Genomic DNA, 21,732 nt, shown 5'->3' on the forward strand with positions numbered 1-21,732 from the left:
TGTGTTTGCATGACGACTTAAGACACGTTTTTGTATTTAAGGAAATAGATGATGGGTTCAAACGGATTATGATATGGTAGCAGATCTAATCTGTTTGTCAGGTATAAGTTCAGAGAGAAAACTAAAAACCTGGTTGTATTCAATGTATTAGAACTGTCGCATAACGTCTGTTTGCTGAGATCTTACGCGGGCATTGAGTAGATGTTGCATTAAAGTTGGTTTAGGGCCTTCAGCGGGAATGTAAAGCTTAAGGTAGCTGTCTCCTGCATTTTCCCATTTTGTCCTTCGCAATAATGGGCTCATAAATCCCTACTTTTTTCAGATTATGAAGTGTATATATGTGCCTTACAAAAGTCATTGATGTATGATGTTACAATTATGTAGGAATATACTTTTGATATTATTCACGTTCCATTACAATGCGAAGCGTGTATGTTTTCATATTTGTTTGTGTAAAAGTTTATAATCTGTCTTTTAGCTATTCTTACCTGTGGCGTATTTTTTGAAAGCCTTCTCTTCCTGAAGAAACAATTTCAGATGATGTTTGATGATCTTCTACCATTGTCACATATAATTCTTATCTTAATTTGTTTGTTTATTTTCATGAAATAAAAACGAAATGTTTGTACATGCACTTCACTTCAAAGATTGTGGAGGTATAGTTGTTATTTAATTTCGTTTGATTTAATTTCATTTATTCATTTATATTCATATTTCTCTGACAAAGACACATTTAAATAACTCATGCTACTGAATAGGCTCTACTCTTATTGAGCATTTGAGAAGAAAAAGAAAACACGGTCAATGACATGCAGAGTAACGTTGGACTCTCGACGGAATATGAATGAGCTTAGTCATTGATGAAAAACTGAACACTAAATGCTGTTTGTCTACAAAACAACATAAAAAGCGTGATGATGACATTTCTTGTAATTAGCTTCGATCGTTGTGACCAATTATGACTGTACAAAGTACTGCCGAAACACGCAACGCTGCTAACCTGCCACATCATTATTTTTGTCCGAATTTGTTGAAATTTCTACCATTATACTGTTGCTTATTCCGCTGTGTGTGTTTTATTTAAGTCAACCTGAAGATGAAAGGTAATGAAATCGCCGTAGAAGAAAATGGATGCGTTAATCAACAGTTATGTTGATTGATTATTGTAGGTTGGATTTACAATCCTTGTCTGTCAGCTGTTTTCGTGACAGAGTGGAGTAAAAATAAATCATTTAACGTTCAGAAAATGAGACACAATAATTGTTACTTTTTGTTTCGTGATCATTTGAATTGCGGCTTAGAAGCCGAGAGCTTTTCTGGCCTGGTTTTTTGCCCGTCATAATCAACTTTATAACTTTCTGCAGCTTTTAAGGATAAACGATAGACCAATTCAAGCCACACAACAAATATTTCATCTCGCCTTTTCAAGAACAGTCCTACGTTCACACACACACACACACACACACGCACGCACGCACACTTTTTTCATTGGTCTTTATTCATTTCATTCACATCATCCATGGATTAACCCATTCAGGGTATAACATGAAAAAAGTCAATACAAATACACACACACACACACACACACACACACACACACACACACACACAAACAATTGAATTTCAAATATATGCTGAAAAATATCTCTCTTCCACGTCGATGATAAAAGTAAATCAGTTATAAATCAATCCCACTGGTGAAAACTAACGAAAAAATATTGACACAATATACTCTTTAAAATGTTTGTATGTTTGTATGGCCTAAGTCGTAGTCCTTCTCTAAGAGACTATACATATACAAAAATACATTGTACAAATTGAGAATGAAATCGTGCATATAAGCACAATAAAACCTCCCCAAATTCTCCCAACCAAAATAAATCATCTATTATTATCCCATAATGATTAGTTACTGTGAATAATTCTTACAATTTAAAAGTATCCTTCATATCTATTATTATCCCATAACGATTAGTTATTGCGAATAATTCTTACAATTTAAAAGTATCCTCCACTTCAAATCAAATTCGAGTCCCACCAACCTATTCCGATCTACCTGAAAGCCAAAAGTACATACACCAACACACACAGAGACACCCACGCACAAGAAAACAGCAGCAACAGCAACCAAACTTTATAGACATTGTTTCTGCTAATGTAAGAAACGTACCAAATCTTCTGCAACGAAGTAAATAGATAGATTAATAAATGAAAGAGTGAATGAATGAATACATAAATAGATAGATATATAGATAGATACATAGATAAATAGATAAATAAATAAATAAATAAATAAATAAATAAATAAATAAATAAGTTAATAAAGACAAATCATATGAGAGCGCAGCAGCCTTTCCTGTTTCTTTCCTAGGCAGAAAAAAAAAACTGTTTTCTTCTTGCAACCATAGAAACGTAGGCTTAGAAGCCCGGGGTGTCACTCTCCTCGGGTTTTCCGGTAGAGCCACCTGCAGCGTTGAAGTGGTGTTAAGGTTAGACTCCACTGATGGTGGGGTTGGGGATCGGATTAGTTTGTAATCGTGGTTATGTAGTGGTCTTCCTGCGATAATAATAACAGCAAATTCGCATACAACACATTTCAGACTCGAAAAGAATTTCAGTGCGCTTTACAAACAATGATAATGTACCGCTACGTCACTAATACGGGATTATATGAATTCAGACAGGTCATATTTGGAGATTTGTAAGCCTTTGAAAGGTTGAGATGTTATTAAAGCAGACGTTTGCATCCCCCTGTCTGCCCTGCTTTCCAGTCCTCCTTCTCTCTCCAAATTGGTACCACTCTGTTCCTCATCCCCTTCTCTCTCCTCTCTTCTAATCTCTGAACTCCATTCTTTCTTCTTTCCATCTCTCCTTTCTCTAATTCTGTTCCCTTCTCCCTCTCTGCACGTCTCTTTTATGTTTCCTCCACATTCTGTGGACGTATGGAATCTCAAAGTCAAACCTGTCTCGAGCTATCGCGACAATTCGCTCCCTTCTGACACGCTTCATTTTCGCTTTTCTGCCACAGTCAAAGGGCTCCCTAAAATAGCAATGGCATCAGTGTATGAGTGACATCATGGACGTAAGCAGCGGACAGCCTCTTCGCACGTAGCTACATCCCAACAGGGCGGCGAGGCGAAACAGAATCTATTATGAACTGGAACTCTTATGCATGTAACAGCGATCTGTATAGGGTCCATTGTTGAGAACCAATGGAAAAAAAAAAAAACGCTTGTTTGTCTGGTGGCTTATATAGCGACTTTGAGTGAACATAACTGTTTTCAGGTTGAGGGGGTGAGGAAGGGGGTTGGGGTGACGGTAGGAGATGATACCGAGAAGGTTAAAAAACTAGATCAGATATTGAGATATGAAGACATTTAAATAAGTCACTATTCCGTCATGATCGACTGCGCATGGCCAATAATGCTTCTTTCGTGACGTCATCATATGTGAAGGTTCGGAATTTTCCTGCCATTTCTCTTATCATAAAATGCTTTATGTCTGTTACGTCACGTCTTTAAAGGTCTAAATGGGGACTGACATCTTAATGGAGTGAATCTTTCTACTGTTCCGTTAACTCCACTAACTACAAATGTCAATGTAAGTTTCGCGAATCGCGTTTTCCGGGAGAAATACAATTTCCTTTGTGGACATCTTACCAAATTATCATACGCAAAAATCTTAGCTCTTCTAACTGCAAACAAAACACGTAAGTTATAGACAGCAGGGCTCAAAATCTAGGCAGAATGATATAAGTAACCGGTGGAAATAGAGTTTTCTACTAAACATTAGAGAAGTTTATTGATTAGAAGAAAAGAAGTTGCTTAATACTTGTGTAGAACGTACGTTTCACTATCGCTTTTGTGTATGATTCCAAAATTAGCATAAGTTTTATCTTTTAAATAGCATTGTCTATCCATCTATCTACATATATATATATATATATATATATATATATATATATATAACCCATATTTATAGGATATGTATTTCAATTCAAATTAATTCAATTGCACTTCACAAAATATACCAATAACATACAAAATAATCTAAGAATGTAAAGTTAAAGCATTTGATAATTGATATATTATGTGATGCTAATGATAAAAAATATATATATCCTAGACAGTTCTTTTTTAAAGTCCAAGAAAATGTAAACTGAAAATAACAACAATGTTACGGAATAGACACTTCATTGAGACGTGTAAATATGCTAAGAAAACATATACATGCAAACATGTATCAACACATACATGAGTACGCTAGAAAAAATTCTTGAATTCACGTGAAAATAACTAATACATAACATGCACAAAGGAAGCGAGAGAGTTGGGGATCGGACTATAATCTGCCATGAAAGCATGGATCTTACAATTTTGTAATGTTATTTTTACTCATGTAGTCGGCATGAATCATTCTCAAAATAGTTGAGCTTTTTGAAAAGATATGAACTTATGCTGCGGTTAGTATTTCGTATCGATTCGTCAATTTCCTGCTCTTCAAAACATGCTGCAAATTACATGAAACAGGACCACAGTTCACAAATTCCCCGCCTTATCTGACCGTCGAAATTAGTGTTACTAATAAACGTATTATGGACAAAATTACAGAAAAATAAGTTGCGTTCATAACTTTGTAAAAAAGAAATATCGGTCTCCCTCTCTCCATGCCGTTCGTCTTCACAATCAATATGTTAACAAAAGTTAACAAAGAGATACAATTCGGAAACAACAACAAAACGTGAGTGAAATGCTGACGATCGATAATTAGAATAGCTAATAGACTCATCACCCTCCGCACGCACGTATGAGTGAGGTTATGGAGCTACATTTGGGGGGGGGGGGGGACGAATATATCCCACACTGAATCAAAGGCGAGCAAAATAAATATTCGGTGTGTTTGCTCGCGACAAACCGTGGTCACGACATCACTGAGTGATCGCGGACCATGGGGGCTCAGGACCTGGACCAGAACGGCGTGGTATCACAGAAGTGCCCCGCCCACTGCCGTGTGTTGGTATTATGACCCCCCCCCCTCCCCCCATGCTAATGAGACTGCGCAGACAAACTATTGAGAACCGCGAGCATAGACCTTAACAGAATGAATGGACTGAACTTCGTTATAGGGTTAAAAGAATGAGGTTAAGGCATCACTTCGTCCGTGGTTCGTCGGAGTGATCGGAGGCAGGGCAGTCGGAGTTGTCGTCGTCAGAGGTGCCCATCTTGGAGTAACCTTACTCAGACTCCTTCATTCATTCGATTTCTTGGGTCATTACTTTATCTTTTCCAACGAGGGACAACTGTCTCTATAAACCCTAAGTACAGTATGTCATCAGACAGTATATCTACCATCGAAGTTTCCTACATCCTCAATGGGGGGCAGGCTCACACCTCCAAATCGTCTGTCACGCCGTCGAGACTCTCTCGCCGAGGTAAGTCTTTACCATCAATGCGAAATTCCACATCATGGTGACGTTGATTGAAAACATTAGAGAAAGTGAAATAAAAGGAACAAAATACTTAATTTAATAAAGTTAAACATGGATGTTCTGATGACATTGTACGTTTTCAGTGAATTTCATCATGTCCATTTCGTGTGTCATCACCTCGCAAATTTACTATAGGGTGGTACACAGAGAAATAAAAGACATGCTCTCGGTCTATAATTGACAAACATGATATAACCCTTTCAGTCTTGATCGATTGTTTTGACAAAGCCAATTTGAAGTTGGTCTGGTAGGCCACTTCCTTAGACATGACTGCGACTTAATACAAACTGTGGAGAGCGGTATATCATTGAAAACAGTTGAAATGTATGTTGCCTTTACGAATAAAATTCAGACTCGGCTAATCGGCAAAACGCTTCATCATCCTATTGCTTTTGCATGACCGGTCCTCTTAACACCTGAAAATGGGAGCCCAAAACTGCGGCGAAACCTTTCAGCGACGTAGTATCAGAATTCCGCTGCTACTGAAACCTTTAGTGGTATTCCTGCCCTCAGGCATGTCAGGTATACCGGGGTTGAATGTGAATAGGAGCTTATTTCAGGAGTGCATACACCAGCCCAGTGGAATTCATTTTTTATTATTTTTTTTTATATTTGTGTTTGTTTGTTGTTTTTTTTTTCATTTGAAAGGCAGTGAATATCCGAATAACATGTTTTAAAGTTGGTGTAGGTCAGCCTATAAACATTGCGCTTGCATCACGAGAAAAGGAAACATTTTGCGGATTTTGCCCAGCTTACCCTTGGCAGCTGTTGAGACATCTACTCGTCTCGCAGTGAAAGATAACACTCATAATGCACAGAAGTTATAAGCTTTTACAAATATGTATGCATTTACTTCCATAGATGCTAAACCACAGAAACGATGATTTACACCATCACAAGTACATTTTCACATAAGTGCCCACGATGCAGCTTAATGTATATTAGTCTGCCTCGTTATGATAGAAGAAGAAGAAAAAGAAGAAGAAGAAGAAGAAGAAGAAGAAGAAGAAGAAGAAAACGTCGTTGTCCTGAGTTTTGTTTCAATGATACAATTATATCATATACGTTGAGAACATAATTTTTTTTTTTTTTTTTGTTTTTCTAAATCTTCATTATACAGCCCATAGTGTTCAGTTACGGTTAAAGCTGGTGTTACAAATTACACACAATATACAGTGTATAATATTTGCAGGGAACATCATTTTAGAAACTTGGTATTTCGACAGCCAAGATGATCTGCTATTCAGGATGACGTGTCTTTGCACTAAAAAATAATGACACTCTTATGATAGACTCCACGGTGACCATGTTGATGACTGTCGATGATATTGATAATCAGTATGTTTTTTTACCTACCACATGATTATGATTATCACTATCATCAACATTACCATCGTTATCACCATCATTATCATAGTCCCTCCTCGTCACGAAATTAGGTGGAGGGAGAAAATCGAAGGCAATTGCACAGAGTCAATGACTGATGAGGTGTATCACCTAGTAGCTGTAAAAATGTCCTTCAAATGGAAAAATATCAGCATACCACGTTTATGCACCAATCCATTATAATATTCTGTCGTCGCATGCAATCCGAAACGAACTCTTTTGAATAAACCCATGCTCTATTCAACTAAACAAATGCTGCCCCTATTCATCCCGCTTGCCCCTGTTCCCACCACCACCACCACCATAACGAAACTCACTGTGCATGCCGAGTTTAATAGCATTGAAATCAACTCGTTCAAGGTCCTGTTTCCCTTTGGGAGCTGCAGCAGTGATTTAAAAACTGTTCAAAATATCACAGCTGATGCATTATGTGCAGGTCTGTTGGACCACAAAACATCGTACTATACAAACTTTTCGCAATAAAGCCTAGAATATAAGGATATATCAGTTGTTGTTTTTTTCTCAATAAACCATAACTGTAGACAGTTTTGTCTGGGAACATTTTTATTACAGCTATTGCTCACATTTTGTGCATTTAACAATACTTAACATCGATTATACGGATTCAAATTTTTACAGTGATTGTTTTTTCTATCCCTAACTCACATTTTAGAACTACATTGTATAGAATATAAGGAGATATCAGGGTTTTTGTTTTTGTTTTTTCTCTCAATAAACTATAACTGTAGACAGTTAAGTCTGGGAACATTTTGATTACAACTATCGTTCACATTTTGTGCATTTAACAATACTTAGCATCGATTATACGGATTCAAATTTTTACAGTGGTTGTTTCTATCCCTAACTCACATTTTAGAACTATTTTAAAGCACTAAAGCTGGTTTTTTGTTTCATCTGCAAAGGTAAATAGTGCCTTTAAGACCTAGATGCATTTCCATGCACCTTCATCTATTGCTGTCTCAAGAGGTTTCGATGACTTTCTTTTTCAATAAATTATTCAATTATGACAGTATATATATACATATATATATATATAATATATATATATATATATATATATATATATATATATAGAGAGAGAGAGAGAGAGAGAGAGAGAGAGAGATAAATTAAAGGACAAGTTCATCTTCATAGACATGTGTGTTGAGTGAATGCAGCAATATTAGTAGAGTACATCACTGAGAGTTTGAGGAAAATCGGACAATCCGTTCAAAAGTTATGAATTTTTGAAGTTTCTGCTCAGTCATGGCTGGATGAGAAGACTACTCGAGCTTGTGATGTCACAACGACATAAAGAAAGCATACAGAAAATTCAACATGTTTTCACTTTTCTCACATAACAAAAGAACACTCGAATTTTCTCTTTCAGAAGGCAAGGGGAATAATATTCCCCTTATCATATATCAGTAACAGTTAAGTCGAAGAAATGTGCATTTTATGCAAAAAACAAAGTTTTGTGAAATTTTCTTTTTATTTTTCTTATACCGTTGCCGCTACGCATGTGACATCATACATTGTAGCAGTCTCCTCATTCAGCAGTGATGGCGCAGATGCGTTAAAAATTCATAACTTCTGAACGAATTGTCGGATTTTCCCCAAACTTTCACTGATGTGTTCTACTAATATTGTTGCATTCACTCAATCCATATGTACATGAAGGTGGACTACTTGTCCTTTAACGACACCGGGAACTTCCCTAACAATGATAGTATACATAAAAACATAAACACAAAATTCTTCTTAGACTCCAATGAAAAACAAACAGTTCTAATCATCCTTTTCTATACAGTTCCTGTTGGTAGTATGGACGACTAGATTTGATCAGAAACAGAACTACTTCACGCAGAAATGGATGAATATGAGACAGTAAGGTTGACGAAACTAAAATTAATAACCCATGATGTATCGACAAAGATAGCAACGACGACCTAGTCACGGACATCAATGATGAGAAGCAAAGTCGGCGACTAAAAAGTATATTACGAGAACATTATGAAGGAAAAATGAAGGAAGGAAAAGGAAAACCAGAAGAAGAAGAAGAAGAAGAAGAAGAAGAAGAAGAAGAAGAAGAAGAAGAAGAAGAAGAAGAAGAAAGAGGGGAAAATATAAGTAAGAAGAAACTGCTACTAATGGTGATGACGATTATCGTGATGATGATGATGGTGATAATGATAGTGATGATGATGCCGACAACGATAGAGCAGTAGCTGAATGTACCAAAATCTGACGTTTCCACACATACCTTTGCCTATACTCTTCGGTTTGATAAACAAAAGTTAAAGGAATGTATTCGGAAACGAGCCCCCATCCCCAAAAATGTCCCTTGGGACGATCACGTCATCAGTGATTACTTTGCGTTTCAATTCTAACTCAATATTTCCGCTAACCTGAAAAAAAAAAGAGAATAATAACATAATTATGGTCTTCAATACTCTGTTTCTTCTAATTATCGTACTACAAAAGGGGTGATTTGTGGTTGCCGACTTGCTCGTTACTAAGTGATAAGATGGACACATTGTCGGTCTTCGAACGTGTTACTGTCACGCCTAAATCATCAGTGCTAAAACATGCATGACGACTGGACATCTATAGAGCACCTCATGAAACCGCGTGTGTTACACGTGATTCCAGCAGAAAAGTTTTCTGATACGTCAATCTCATGGCCCATATCACCCCTCCCCCTCCCCTCCTAGTTTGTTCAAAAGATTACAACGCAGGGCTAGAATGACGTCACGCGTCTATTGCCCAATCAGGGGAAGGTGTCTTTTATAGACGACATCGCGCCGTTTCCTTCGCATTTCTGTATAGCCCCTAGGGGGTAAGTCAGAACTTCTATGTTTTCCTCTTGTTCTACTCCTTATCCGTCTATCAGGGACGTAGTCTAAAAGCAGGGAAAGAGTGCTACAACACATTATATTTGGGCCTATGTGATTACAAACTTCTCGTGAAACATTCCAATGAATAATGGAATATTCGAACCGAGACAGGAAATCAAGAAATGACGTCATATCTTCGTCTGCGCTCCTAGCTGGTGTCTACACGAATTCCATAGATGCTCGGGAGGCTACGAAGGACAAGGTACATTGTTTGCCTTGTTGCTATGTGCCCGCCTTCTTAAAGAGAAGTCCCATCGAGGCTTGCTCACAAATCCACAAAATAAAGAAAGCCCTCAAAATAAGCAAAAGGGGACATTCAAATGCTAATTTCTGTGTTTAGGTTGACATAATTGGAATTTACTCAACGGAAACACTTTCCTTTAGTATGATAGAAATAGACTCATGGGGGAGGGGGGGAGAAGGAAACGGTGAAATAACTGCATGACTTGCTGTTTAGCAGTGTGACAAAAAAATGAGCAAAACTCAAATAGATCGACCTACGTTGTGACCTAAAGCTTTTGTCAAGGTATGCACAAGGTTTAAGATTAATGAACAGAATGCGAGCTACATGGAAGCTACCATCATACTTTTTACTAGTATTTTTAGATGGCATGATTAAAACTGACATGCTCACTCATAGATTCTGTGAAAATTGAAATCGATTTCGGTTACAACATACGGAAATCATTTCGGAGTGTCCCAATTAGCTGCAACGATTCATAGATCGGGTTGTACCTGTTAAATTAAATGCGATGCTGTAATTTTCGGTCTCTACAAAATAGCGAGAGGACGCAATAATTCACTCATTCAATACATGAAAATCTTATGCATACCATTATACTTTTAAGAAAGGTTCTATTCGCTTTTTGTTACCGTTTTGAATGATACTTCACTAGCAAAGCGTCAAATCAGAGTCGGAAACATAATTCCAAGTAATGAAACGAATTTTTTCCCTGCGTTCCACAGGGAAAACAAAACCTGGGAATCAAACAAAAACCTATTTTGCCCTCAAATAGAAGGTTATACTCTTCTGTTTCTTCTTTGCAGCCGTTTGTAGCTAATATTGAAGAGAGGATATATTAATAGGCTTAGATAAACAGGTAAGATAGGTATAGATAAGATAGATAGGTAGATAGATAGATAGATAGATAGATAGATAGATAGATAGATAGATAGATAGGTATATAGATAGATTATATATATATATATATATATATATATATATATATAGATAGAGCTGGAGATCTTAGATAGATAGAAGGAATGATATGATAGAGATATGCATTGATTACCAGTTGGTATCTTCAAATTTATGAAAACATATTTTAATCTTTCTACGTGTCGTAGAACTTGAGTAAGAGGGGTATTATATCACAACCCTAAGTCCTTGGAGAAAATGAGACCAGAGCAATATTGTCGCAGGAGCAAATGTCGTGTCACTATACTTTTCGAACACCGTTAATTCTGTGGTTCGATATATCTCTGGCGAGACGTTTGTGACACTTTTCTTTTCTTTCTTTTTAGGTAGTTTCACTTATAGGAATCTGTATCCCCGAAACAAAGATTCATTGTTCTCCTCTAATATTCCGGAATGTAGAAAAATGATAATCTCTTTCTACGTATTCGTGACGACATGTAGAGCTACGATTAATTGTTATGGCGCTCTGCACATTGCAAATGTATATCTGCGACGATTACAATTTTATTGACATTTTGTTCGACTAAGGAGGTATGACATATTTGGTTGTATGTATTATGCCACGCCACCTTAACTTCTTTGCAAAAGAATAAATGAAGTATAACGGGAAAACAAACAAAACAAAATGAGACAACTTCTCTGACCGTAAATAATTTTATACAGGTAACACACTTAGTGCAAACTCAAGTGAATGGAGTGACTGTTGGTCCTTATTGATTTTCTGGGCAGTTGTACTAGAGATTTGAATGAGAACGTAGTTGGGCAAACAATTGAACTCGATAAACATCTCGTGCCCCTCTCATGGTCGAACTTGAAGCATTTTTTTTTTTTTTTTTTCACGCAACATATTACGTAAAAGAGGTTTGCGGAAGGCGGATGCGACAAGGTCGTGGCACACCTTACGGCGTACACGCTGGGTTACTCAGAGCAAAGGCGGGGGAGTTACGCAACGCTCACAAGCAAGGGCAACATTCCTTGCCTTCGCACATTTCAATGGCAAATTTACACACGTTACAGTCATCGTCAGGTGTGACTGCAAAGTTGTGTCTGAGATATCTGACCATGGAATTATCTTTCCCTGATTAAATTGGTCCCACTTTACACCTCCACATAATTTTGACCCTGATTTGGTGATGAATAAAAAGTTATCATGGTGGCATATTAATATTTGCGTAACTGTCTCTTCATGCCCATTACGTATAAAGCACAGCTATATACCGTTAAATGCATCGCGGCCGAGGACGAAAAGGGAGGGAGGGATGATGTGGAATAATTCATGTTGCGATTGCGCAATGTCGCTTCAGAAATCCGAAAGGAATTTAGTCTACTGTCATAATTCTCTTCAACGATGACAACCATATTGAACAACATTCCTTCTCATAAACTCTATTTAAATTAGACAGAATTGTATACAATCGTAGTTCATGATGGAGCGGTAACTCCTTTGAGTAAAATGTGTGTGTCGACGACAGAAGGTCAGTGTGGACATGTGATCACCATGAACTGATTAGCTGAAAGATAATGACGGCTGAAGATACGAATTAAGGTGTCGCGTATAGACACCAGAGTAATATCGTATGCCTGCTGTATATTACTGTAAATAAATATTGTGTAAGGGCGTTCTTGCTTTTTCTTACGTTGTATGGAAAGACACATTTAAACCAACTATACCCTAAAGGAAACTCCGTGCGATTGTAATAATTTAAGTGTGACGTCACAGACGAACGCGGGATGGGGGGCATTCAATGTTGGGCGTGTTGCTTTATTTATTGTCACGTTTTTACATCAGTATCATAGAGAGAACACACACACACACACACACACACACACACACACACACACACACACACACACATTTGTATATGTTCGACAGCTTTCCAACTTACTGTTCAGGTCCCGTTTCATAAAGCTGTTCGTAAAGACAGTTAAGCATGACTTTACGAACGACTGAATTTAAAGTACCAATATGTGTGCCCATTTGTTTTCTTAACATTTTAATAAAGTACGACTGCCACTATTTCATCTACATTGGGGCAAACATATTTTCAACTAAAAACGTGTGCTAACGTGTAAGAATAATCATTATCATCTGCAAATTTTTAGCTATTGAAATTAACAATTACTATAGAAAACCCACTTGGCTTGACATATTTAAGTTGTTCGTAAAGTCGTGTGTAATTTACGAACAGCTTTATGAAACAGGGCCCAGGTTTATCAAAATTCTTGACTTCATCAAATCTGAACTGCAATATTTCCAAAGTATGATGTCATGTAAATGGTGACTTAGAAAACATGTTGTCAGCGTGTTGAAGAAACGAATCCTTGGTAGCACGCATAGGATGAAATTAACAACTTATTTTTTATGATTTTGTTTCCTATCCTTATCTATGTATTTCCTAGTTTGTTCTTTATTTGTCAATCACGGCATAGTTTTGTATCTCCAAGAATGGACAGTATTGCAAATACCATGGGCATGACATTTTATGCACCATTAATTTTTTGTTCCAATATTTTCGATTGTTTGATTGTGTTTTTTTTTTTCTAGAACGAGAGAGAGGGGCGTGGAAATATCGAAATTGAGTCACCACCAGTAGGACTGGATTCATATACCCAAATCTATATAAATATAAGAAATGCTCCTTCACATAAAATGCTGCAAGCAAATCATTTAATGAGTTACCCATTTTTATTCAAACAGCCTCCTCATTGCAAACATTTCAGATTCGTGTACGCCAACATCAATCTCTCATTTGATATGAACCCTCTGCACTAGCTATAATATGAATTATTCAGATATCTATTTTCTCCGCTCGTTTTATGTTCTCTCTTATGTGTTTTATGTTCTTACGAACTGATTGTTCTTTAGGTGTTTCATATCTATGTTTTGTTCTTGTTTTTTATTGTGTTCGCATGTAATGTAATGTATATCAACGCAGGATTCCCCTGTAAAGCAGGCCTTTGTGGCACTGAATGGGACTACCCTGCTTTTAAAGAAGACTTAATAAAATAGAAATAAAATAAATTCATCATATATCCCCATATTTTCCTATTTTCCCCGCTTTGAAACTCACCTTCTGCTGGCCCGTAGTATCTGTACATGATCTATCCTCCTCAGAGCTTAGGAATGCGGTATATCCTGAAGACAAATAATCATCTTTGCAGTTTGCTTTACCCTTTTTTAAGTTCAGTGCACTTGTCTTCGAGTCAATTATACTAGAGGACACGTGTACTTCGTGTGTTGCAGCATGGAGCTATGGAGCTGCAGCTCCATGCATGGTTACAAGTACTAACAGTGAATTCCCCTTCATGATATAGGCCTATCTAAGCAGCGTTGTTTAAAAGTACATGCGCAGACTGTGTTGTTATAGGTGCGAAGAATTATAGAATAAATGTAACATTAGATGCAAAGTACCTCAATAAGGGATGTCGTTAATCATCAATTTGGACCTCTTAAAGAAATCGTTTTATACGGAAAATGAAACAAACAAAACCAGGAGCCTATGTATTTAACTCTATATCCTTAAAATTAGCGAGGAAATTTGAAAAAATACGCGACTCATGCTCTCATTATACCATGTGATATTTTCAGGAAGTTTAAGTAAAACTGTCTGATGGGGGTGTTTGCAAAGTCAGGGACGCTAACTCTTCTTTGAGAGCGAACTTCAATGTCAAAATATATTTTATTCTGTCACAACCATGTTGCCACATTTTCCAGTACAGTGTACATAGCTTTTATCTGATACTGCCTCATACAAATATAAAAAAAAAAAAACCAGAAAATAATAGAGAGAGGAGGAGGGTGGGGAGAATTTAAAGTCACAGGCGACAGACTCAAAAAAAAAAAGAAAAGAAAATAGTACTTATTGTGCGGTCGTCTGTTTGTCAACGTAATTGACTCACTACATGCAGGTAGGTTCAATAACGTCCCTGGGCCAACAAAAATCACCGTGGGAAAACGATCACTCCTTAATCCACCGAACTTTTCTTCCTCCTATATAAAAGACAAGTGCAGAGAAAAATCTTTAACATGAGGCACTTCGTAGGACGGATAGTGAACGGGCTCTTCTTCCACTTTCGCTAATATCCCCTTTTGTCCTTAGTTACACAAGTTACAGACAAAATGTTGACTGAAAAGGGAAGCCCTATCGCCCTCGAAACCTTTTGCGCTCCAGAAAATCCCCCTTATACGCACAAACCCAAATTCACACACAAACACAAACTCGACACAAATCACCTTGGTCCCCAACAACACGCGACCATCTTAATCATTGTTGCTGACACATGTAACATAATGATACCGTATAAAATTGTTTCAAGCATATACGAGGACTTCCACCCGGCTCCTGTATGTACGGGATAATAAACAATATCCTGCAACATTTTAGATGATGTTTCAGATGTTGATGTTTCAGCAATGAGCTGATGTTTCAGTTCACTTTGTTTCCTCTTCTTTCTATGGTGATGGTGATTACTCTACACTGACGTTCATACATTAAATTTGAGCATCTAGGGTCCAGCTTTACAAGTAAACATAATTACCTACAGTGAGAACTTGGAACCATGTGTTAAGTGTACTATTGGGATGTAGAATCTCGCAGGAAACGTGTTAAATCTTACCGTGTGCAATAGTGTTTGTGTATGATAAACGTGATAATCATGTTGTATGTTGCAATGATTAAGATTTGACAATTCTAATCAAAGAGGAATGACTGGCGTTTTTTTTTTTCTCGAAGAAGTCTTGCATCCTCGCTGATCGAGTAATATGGTGTTCCAGGTTTTGTTTTGTTTTATTTTGTTTTGTTTTTCTTTGTTTTCTTTTTAGATCTGAAGCGATGGCGCCTATCAGAGAAAAACAAAATTCAACTTCTGGGTCTGTTTTTTGCTGGAGTTCTGGCCTACCTCAATGGACAGCTGTTCTTCGGCGAAACGACGACGTACTTACTCCTTTTCAGTCGAGGTATTAAATTCAGGGGTTTTTTTTCAACACTGTTGAAAGGCCGAAAGTATTTCTGTGCATCTGCCTCTTATTACCTCTCTCTCTCTCTCTCTCTAAAAACAAAACAAAACAAAATCAAAAACAAAATCCCAGCAACAAGCTATATACTTCATTAATTATGAATATAGCACAAGACATGTGCTTCAATGACATGTCTGTGGAATATGCCGATTCTAAGTAAGAGTTCTGTTTCGGTCTTATCACCTACGGACTTAAAAAAAATAAGCAAAAAGTCTGTCTTGACTAACAAAGATACAAAAACAACTGAAGAACACGATTTAGTTCATCCGTAATCATCCTGTCATTTAAGTATAGGTACATGATACCTTGAAAAAGATGAAAGAATGTAGTGGTATCATTGGCGGTTTAGCGTACATCCGTCCGCACAGATGCGTAAAACACTGATCAACATCAAAATCCCGACAAATGGCTGGTACAATGCATGCTATAAGCTCAGTCTTAGAGGAATATGTGTCATTGACTAATTCTGTCGAGGTTTCTTTATGATTATTATTCTAGCGGTTGGTGCGATGGTATCGCTGCTGGGCGTGGTTATTTCACTCCACATCTCGGTATCAGTGGCGCCACACTGCACCCCAGCCCACATCATGGTGATCCAGTACATCTTCTACCAAATAAATAACCTGATGGGGCTCTACTACCGCATGAGGATGGAGCAAGACAGCAGGGACTGCGCGGGGAGCCAAGAACGCTTCCTCCTCCGGCAGATGAAGTTGCGCGGCCAGTGCGAGTACGGAAGAGACCACCACTTCAACTCCATCAAATCAGTCGCGGACTTCAGATCGCGGCATCCGCTGACGGGCTTCGCGCACTACGAGAAGTACATGGCCCGTGCAGCTGCAGGAGAGCCGAACGTAGTGCTTCCGGGAGTTCCTTCGAGACTGGGAATCACTTCCGGCACGACGGGGAAGCCGAAGTTGATAGCCATCTCGAAGGAGCGGAACGTCGCCTTCTTGTTTAAGATTATGCCTTCAATATTTCGGATGGTCTACCGCGAACTCACACCCCTCTTGAGTCCCGTCCAAAAGAAGTGTCTACTCTACGTTCACCACGACGCTCCCAAGTCAGAAGGAGGTATTCCCATAGGACCTACCACGATGCTCATGCTTCCAGATATTCTCCACAGGATACAGTTCAGTACGCCACCTGCAGGGATGCGGCTTACCAACGAGCGCCAGGCGCTGTACGTCCACGCCCTCTTCGCACTTCGAGACCGTTGCATAGGCAACCTGGGTGGCATCTTCTGCTCCACGATGTTTACCTTCTTCCAGAACCTTGAAGCAGACTGGTGCAGCCTGGTCAACGACCTCAGACACGGACGCATCGCCACGCACATCGGCCTCGACGACGACGTGAGAGCCCAACTGGAATCGGAGTTGGATCCCGAGCCGGAGAGGGCCGACGAAGTGGAGAAGGAATTCAGGAAGGGGTTCGAGGGAATCGCTCGTCGCATCTGGCCTCACCTGCATGCTGTCTGGGCCGTCGCCACTGGCGCTATGGTGGTGTACGCTCGGCGACTAGAGGCAAAATATACCAAAGGTAGATCTATTTAGTCATCAACACCCTCACAAGGCTTATCTTCATTGCAACCCCAGTAGGTCGCCTAAAATAATCATCATGGAGTCTGTTAATTTAGCTGTTTATCAACGTATTTTTTCTCACATTACCATCATAGCAACTTCAAGATTTCCTCTCCTTTAGTTGGGCGATTGTTAAAGTTGGCAGTAAATAGGTAAAATACCTTTGATGTGCTTGAGGGTTTGACGCTTGTAACATCAAATCCATTACTGCAAGTCAAATAGAGGATCAATAACACGCAGAAGTCACAGGTTCTTGGGATTCATATTTCCCATTTGACAGGCATTCAAATCATATCAAGTGCGTACAGTTCGACGGAGGCAACCGTGGCCGTTCTCTACCAGGCCCAAGGACTCCACTCTACCTATATGATGCTGCCGTCAGACATCTTCTGCGAATTTATTCCAGTCGAGCACAGGTGGGGCAATATATCGTCCCCTTCCACTCTTTCCCCTTCACTCTGTCATCTTCCTTATATACCGTCCCCCTTCTATCTCTCCTCGCTCCTTGTCCTTTCCTCACTTTATGAAATTAGGCTGCGTGTACCATTTTGCAAACAATATTAAAGAGGCGGTTCAAAATTCGAACCAGCTACATACAATATCTACAATGCCTTACAGGCCCGAATTCACGAAGGTGGTACAATCTTTGTCCATGGTTAAAGACCGTAGTTTTGTATGGGGCGCCAAGACTAGTGTCGCATGGTCTATTTCGTTACGAAATCAGTCATTTCGTTGACAAAATGTTAACATTTCGATACGAATTAGGCCATGCGACACTTGGCGTCCAATACAAAACATGGACTTACTACACATATGGACATTCATCGCTCGTTTATTAATTCGCGCTCCTGTTTCTGTCAAAAGCGTCACAAAAACATTTTGAACATGCTTTCCTGCTTTGATCCAGTCTTGTCCACCGACAACCAGCCTGGATAAAAACAAGACGGCGCTTTGAGAAATCTAAAAACTACATGCGCAGAAGATAATAACTCTCTTAAATCAAGAAAAATGCATGTGCAGTTATAGTGTATATCGCTAAAGCAATTTCATTTGCGAAATACAAGTACTTTACAAGAAAAAAAAACCCAGATAATTCGAAAGGTTGACTGTGCTTTGTAATCTATTTTTCACCATTTGTCGCACATTGTTTCAGAGTAAACATAGATAGTAACAATAGACGACATACTTGTCTCGCTATTCAGTGACGTTACATGCGTGGCCGCAATTGTCCGCTTCAGTAATTACCAATTTTGGTGTTTATTCAAAGGCAGTTGAGTTTGAAAAGGTACGGTTCTTTTGTCAGCGACGATGCACAATTACACAATCGTCATTGGCCCAACGTTTGAATGTACTCATTAGGATGCACATAATCAGGGGCCCGTTTCATAAAACTCGTTATCAGTGACAACTGCCACATTTCTATGACAAATTTGCTCCCAGCCAATCAGACGCAAGGATTTCGGTAGTTTGTCACATCTATGACAACTTGTCACTGATGACAAGTTTTATGAAACGGGCCCCAGGTGGCGTTGGTGATGATGGGATCAAAGGAAGACCTCCGTTCATAGCCCATTATGTGTAGTAGGTCCATGTACAAAACTACGGTCTTTGTCCATGGTTTAAGCCATGGACAAAGATTGTACCACCTTCGAGAATTCGGGCTATAGAGTTCCGACTATTAATAACAGAGAAAACCCTATCAAATATAACACATACATTACAAAATGTATAAGCAAGTACTATCGATAAATGTACTCTTTAAAGAGGAGATATTATTCCCTTGATCCCGTCAGTGCACTGTCGACGTAAGCGAGAATTGAGTTCAGAATGACGTAAAGGCAACATAATGATATGGCTGGTTGATATCCACTCATTGGTAACACTCGACTCGGTTTTTCTTCCGAACAGCCACGAAGACCAGCCCGAAACACTGCTTGCCGAAGAGGTCGAGGTAGGACAATGCTACGAGCTCGTCATGACAACAGTGGATGCCCTCTATCGGTACAGAAATGGTGACGTCATCAGGATCACCAAATTCCACAACAAAACGCCAATCTTCGAATTCCAGTACAGGTACACTGTCATCTATTGCAGGAGTTCAATGATACCTTCTTTTCACAGAAAACTAATTCATGAATACTCGCAGCAATAGTTCGATATTTGCTTAATTACAGTTGTTTGTTTTAATGATGGCTTTTACAATACTGCGCTATGGGAATCTTATACTTGCATGTTCATCTTTCATTCACAGACCAAGATGCTTTATTAACTGACGTAATTCATGGTAGGACAACCTTGAGACAGTTTCTAAATTGGGAAAGCTCTCGAGGAGGCATGGATGACATCCAGAGAATAATGAAACTTTGAATTCACTCTTGCTTTGTCGCTTTAAATAATGCGATAAACCTCTTTTATTTCAGAACTGGCGAGGTGCTGAACGTCCGGTGCGAGAAGACGCCGGAAGCATCGATAGCGAGTGCCGTCCACGCGACGATCCAGGCATGGGGTGACCTCAGCCTCGTTGACTTTTCGGCTGCTGAAAGTCCCATCTATGAGGAGGCTCTCGGTAATAAGTGATCCCAAGCTTCCTTGACATATTCATCGTTTGGCCAGCTGTTATTTCGTTTATTCGTTTGTTTTAAATGCTGGGATCCACCAGTGTCCAGGTTGCCGCGAGGATTCGCGATATTTTTTTTTTTTTTCGCGAAGATGAAACGTATGCTGGGACTGGGTTGTTTACAATCACATTTGGCTGGTACTTTTCAATTTTTGCTATGATACTCTGAGTAGGAACGTGAATTGAATAAAACCGTTGCGAAACATTTCCCACTGACCTCAATTTCTATCAAAGTGAAAATACTTACTTGGCAATGCTACTACCTATGCACGTAGGACCCTCTACTTTGTTGCTATACACGTTCAGAAGTGATTTGACAGCAGATTCCTCATTTAATACCTTACGTTTAAGATGGCCTCCTCAGATGCTGACCTCAGGTGTTGATCAGATGTCATTCTTTGTCTTCTTTATAGATATTACGAAGTGGAGCTCCTTTGGGTATTACGTGATCTTTATCGAAGTGGAAGATCCCTCGGCAAAGTTTGGAAAAGAAATCAAGAAACGAGAACAGGTAGACCTATTTATCTGTTATCATTCTGTAAGACTAACCGCTTTCAAAAAAGTAAATTTGAGAAGTGATACCCCAGTAGCCGTTGACTCCTTATCAGTGATTTAAATGTCTTTTCACTTTTCGTTCATTTCGCTCCTATTATTGCATTAGAAAGTGATGTACAAAGGTAGTTGCTGGCAGTCCCCACAAAACCAAACGTGAGATACAATACTTTCTGTGCGTTTAGTTGGAACAGTTTACCATTTGTTGTAGAGAATGAGTAAAATGTAAATGTTCTCATACATGAAAACGATAAATTAACAACTAATGCCACAAAGATGACAAAGATAATGATTATGACAATATACACTGGCGCTATCGACTTCTCAGCGCTATATAAATGGACAAGCCAGGCCCTGTGACTTATCATTTTAACAAAAGAAATGAATTGTGTATCCGCCCTTTGCAGTTTGCTGCTGATCTTGAGGCTAACCTCCGGGTGTCCGCCCATCGATACAACTACTATCGGGCGAACAATGCAATCGATCCTTTGAAGGTGATCTTCCTTCAACCGGAAGCAGTCAACGACCTGCGGAAGTACATCCTGGAACGCTCCACGGCCCACAGCCAGCAGCTGAAGCTCCCGCATAAACTGCGCAAACCCGAATGGATCCGCGTGTTTTGTGATCGTGAACTTCCCTTGGAGTAAACGGCAGGAACACCTTTGAATGTCATTCCCGGCGCCAGAGTTCCTTTACACGTTTCGACGAAAATGCGCATAGATGTCTGACGATGTAAACGCAATTCCACATTTCGAAACATAGGATTCCGAAATGTGCAGTTGCAATGCCAATCGGTTACGGGCGATATCCACAATGTATATTCAAAAACGTGGTGAGGAATTCCATTAAATCCGTTACACGACATTCTTCCTATCATGGGCTTCCTACACAGAAGATCCAATCACTATATGAGATGGCGCCAAAAAGTTCGGGTGGACATATAGCTACAGCCTCGTCCAAGTCGAAGAATTAACCACTCCTTACACACGGCGCCATA

At 39.0% G+C, this 21,732-nt stretch overlaps 1 protein-coding gene across 1 annotated transcript; it reads left to right on the plus strand.

Moving 5' to 3' along the window:
* Positions 1-4,947: 4,947 nt before the first annotated feature.
* On the plus strand, positions 4,948-21,382 carry LOC140236556 (uncharacterized). The gene is made up of 9 exons (XM_072316481.1): positions 4,948-5,016; positions 5,320-5,431; positions 15,792-15,926; positions 16,485-17,525; positions 17,847-17,982; positions 19,475-19,639; positions 19,987-20,132; positions 20,597-20,694; positions 21,143-21,382. Exons 1-9 carry the CDS (start codon positions 4,948-4,950, stop codon positions 21,380-21,382), a joined length of 2,142 nt encoding a protein of 713 aa, XP_072172582.1.
* Positions 21,383-21,732: the final 350 nt, after the last annotated feature.

This window comes from Diadema setosum, chromosome 13 (genome assembly GCF_964275005.1).
Source record: "Diadema setosum chromosome 13, eeDiaSeto1, whole genome shotgun sequence".
Classification (NCBI taxonomy): Eukaryota; Metazoa; Echinodermata; class Echinoidea; order Diadematoida; family Diadematidae; genus Diadema; species Diadema setosum.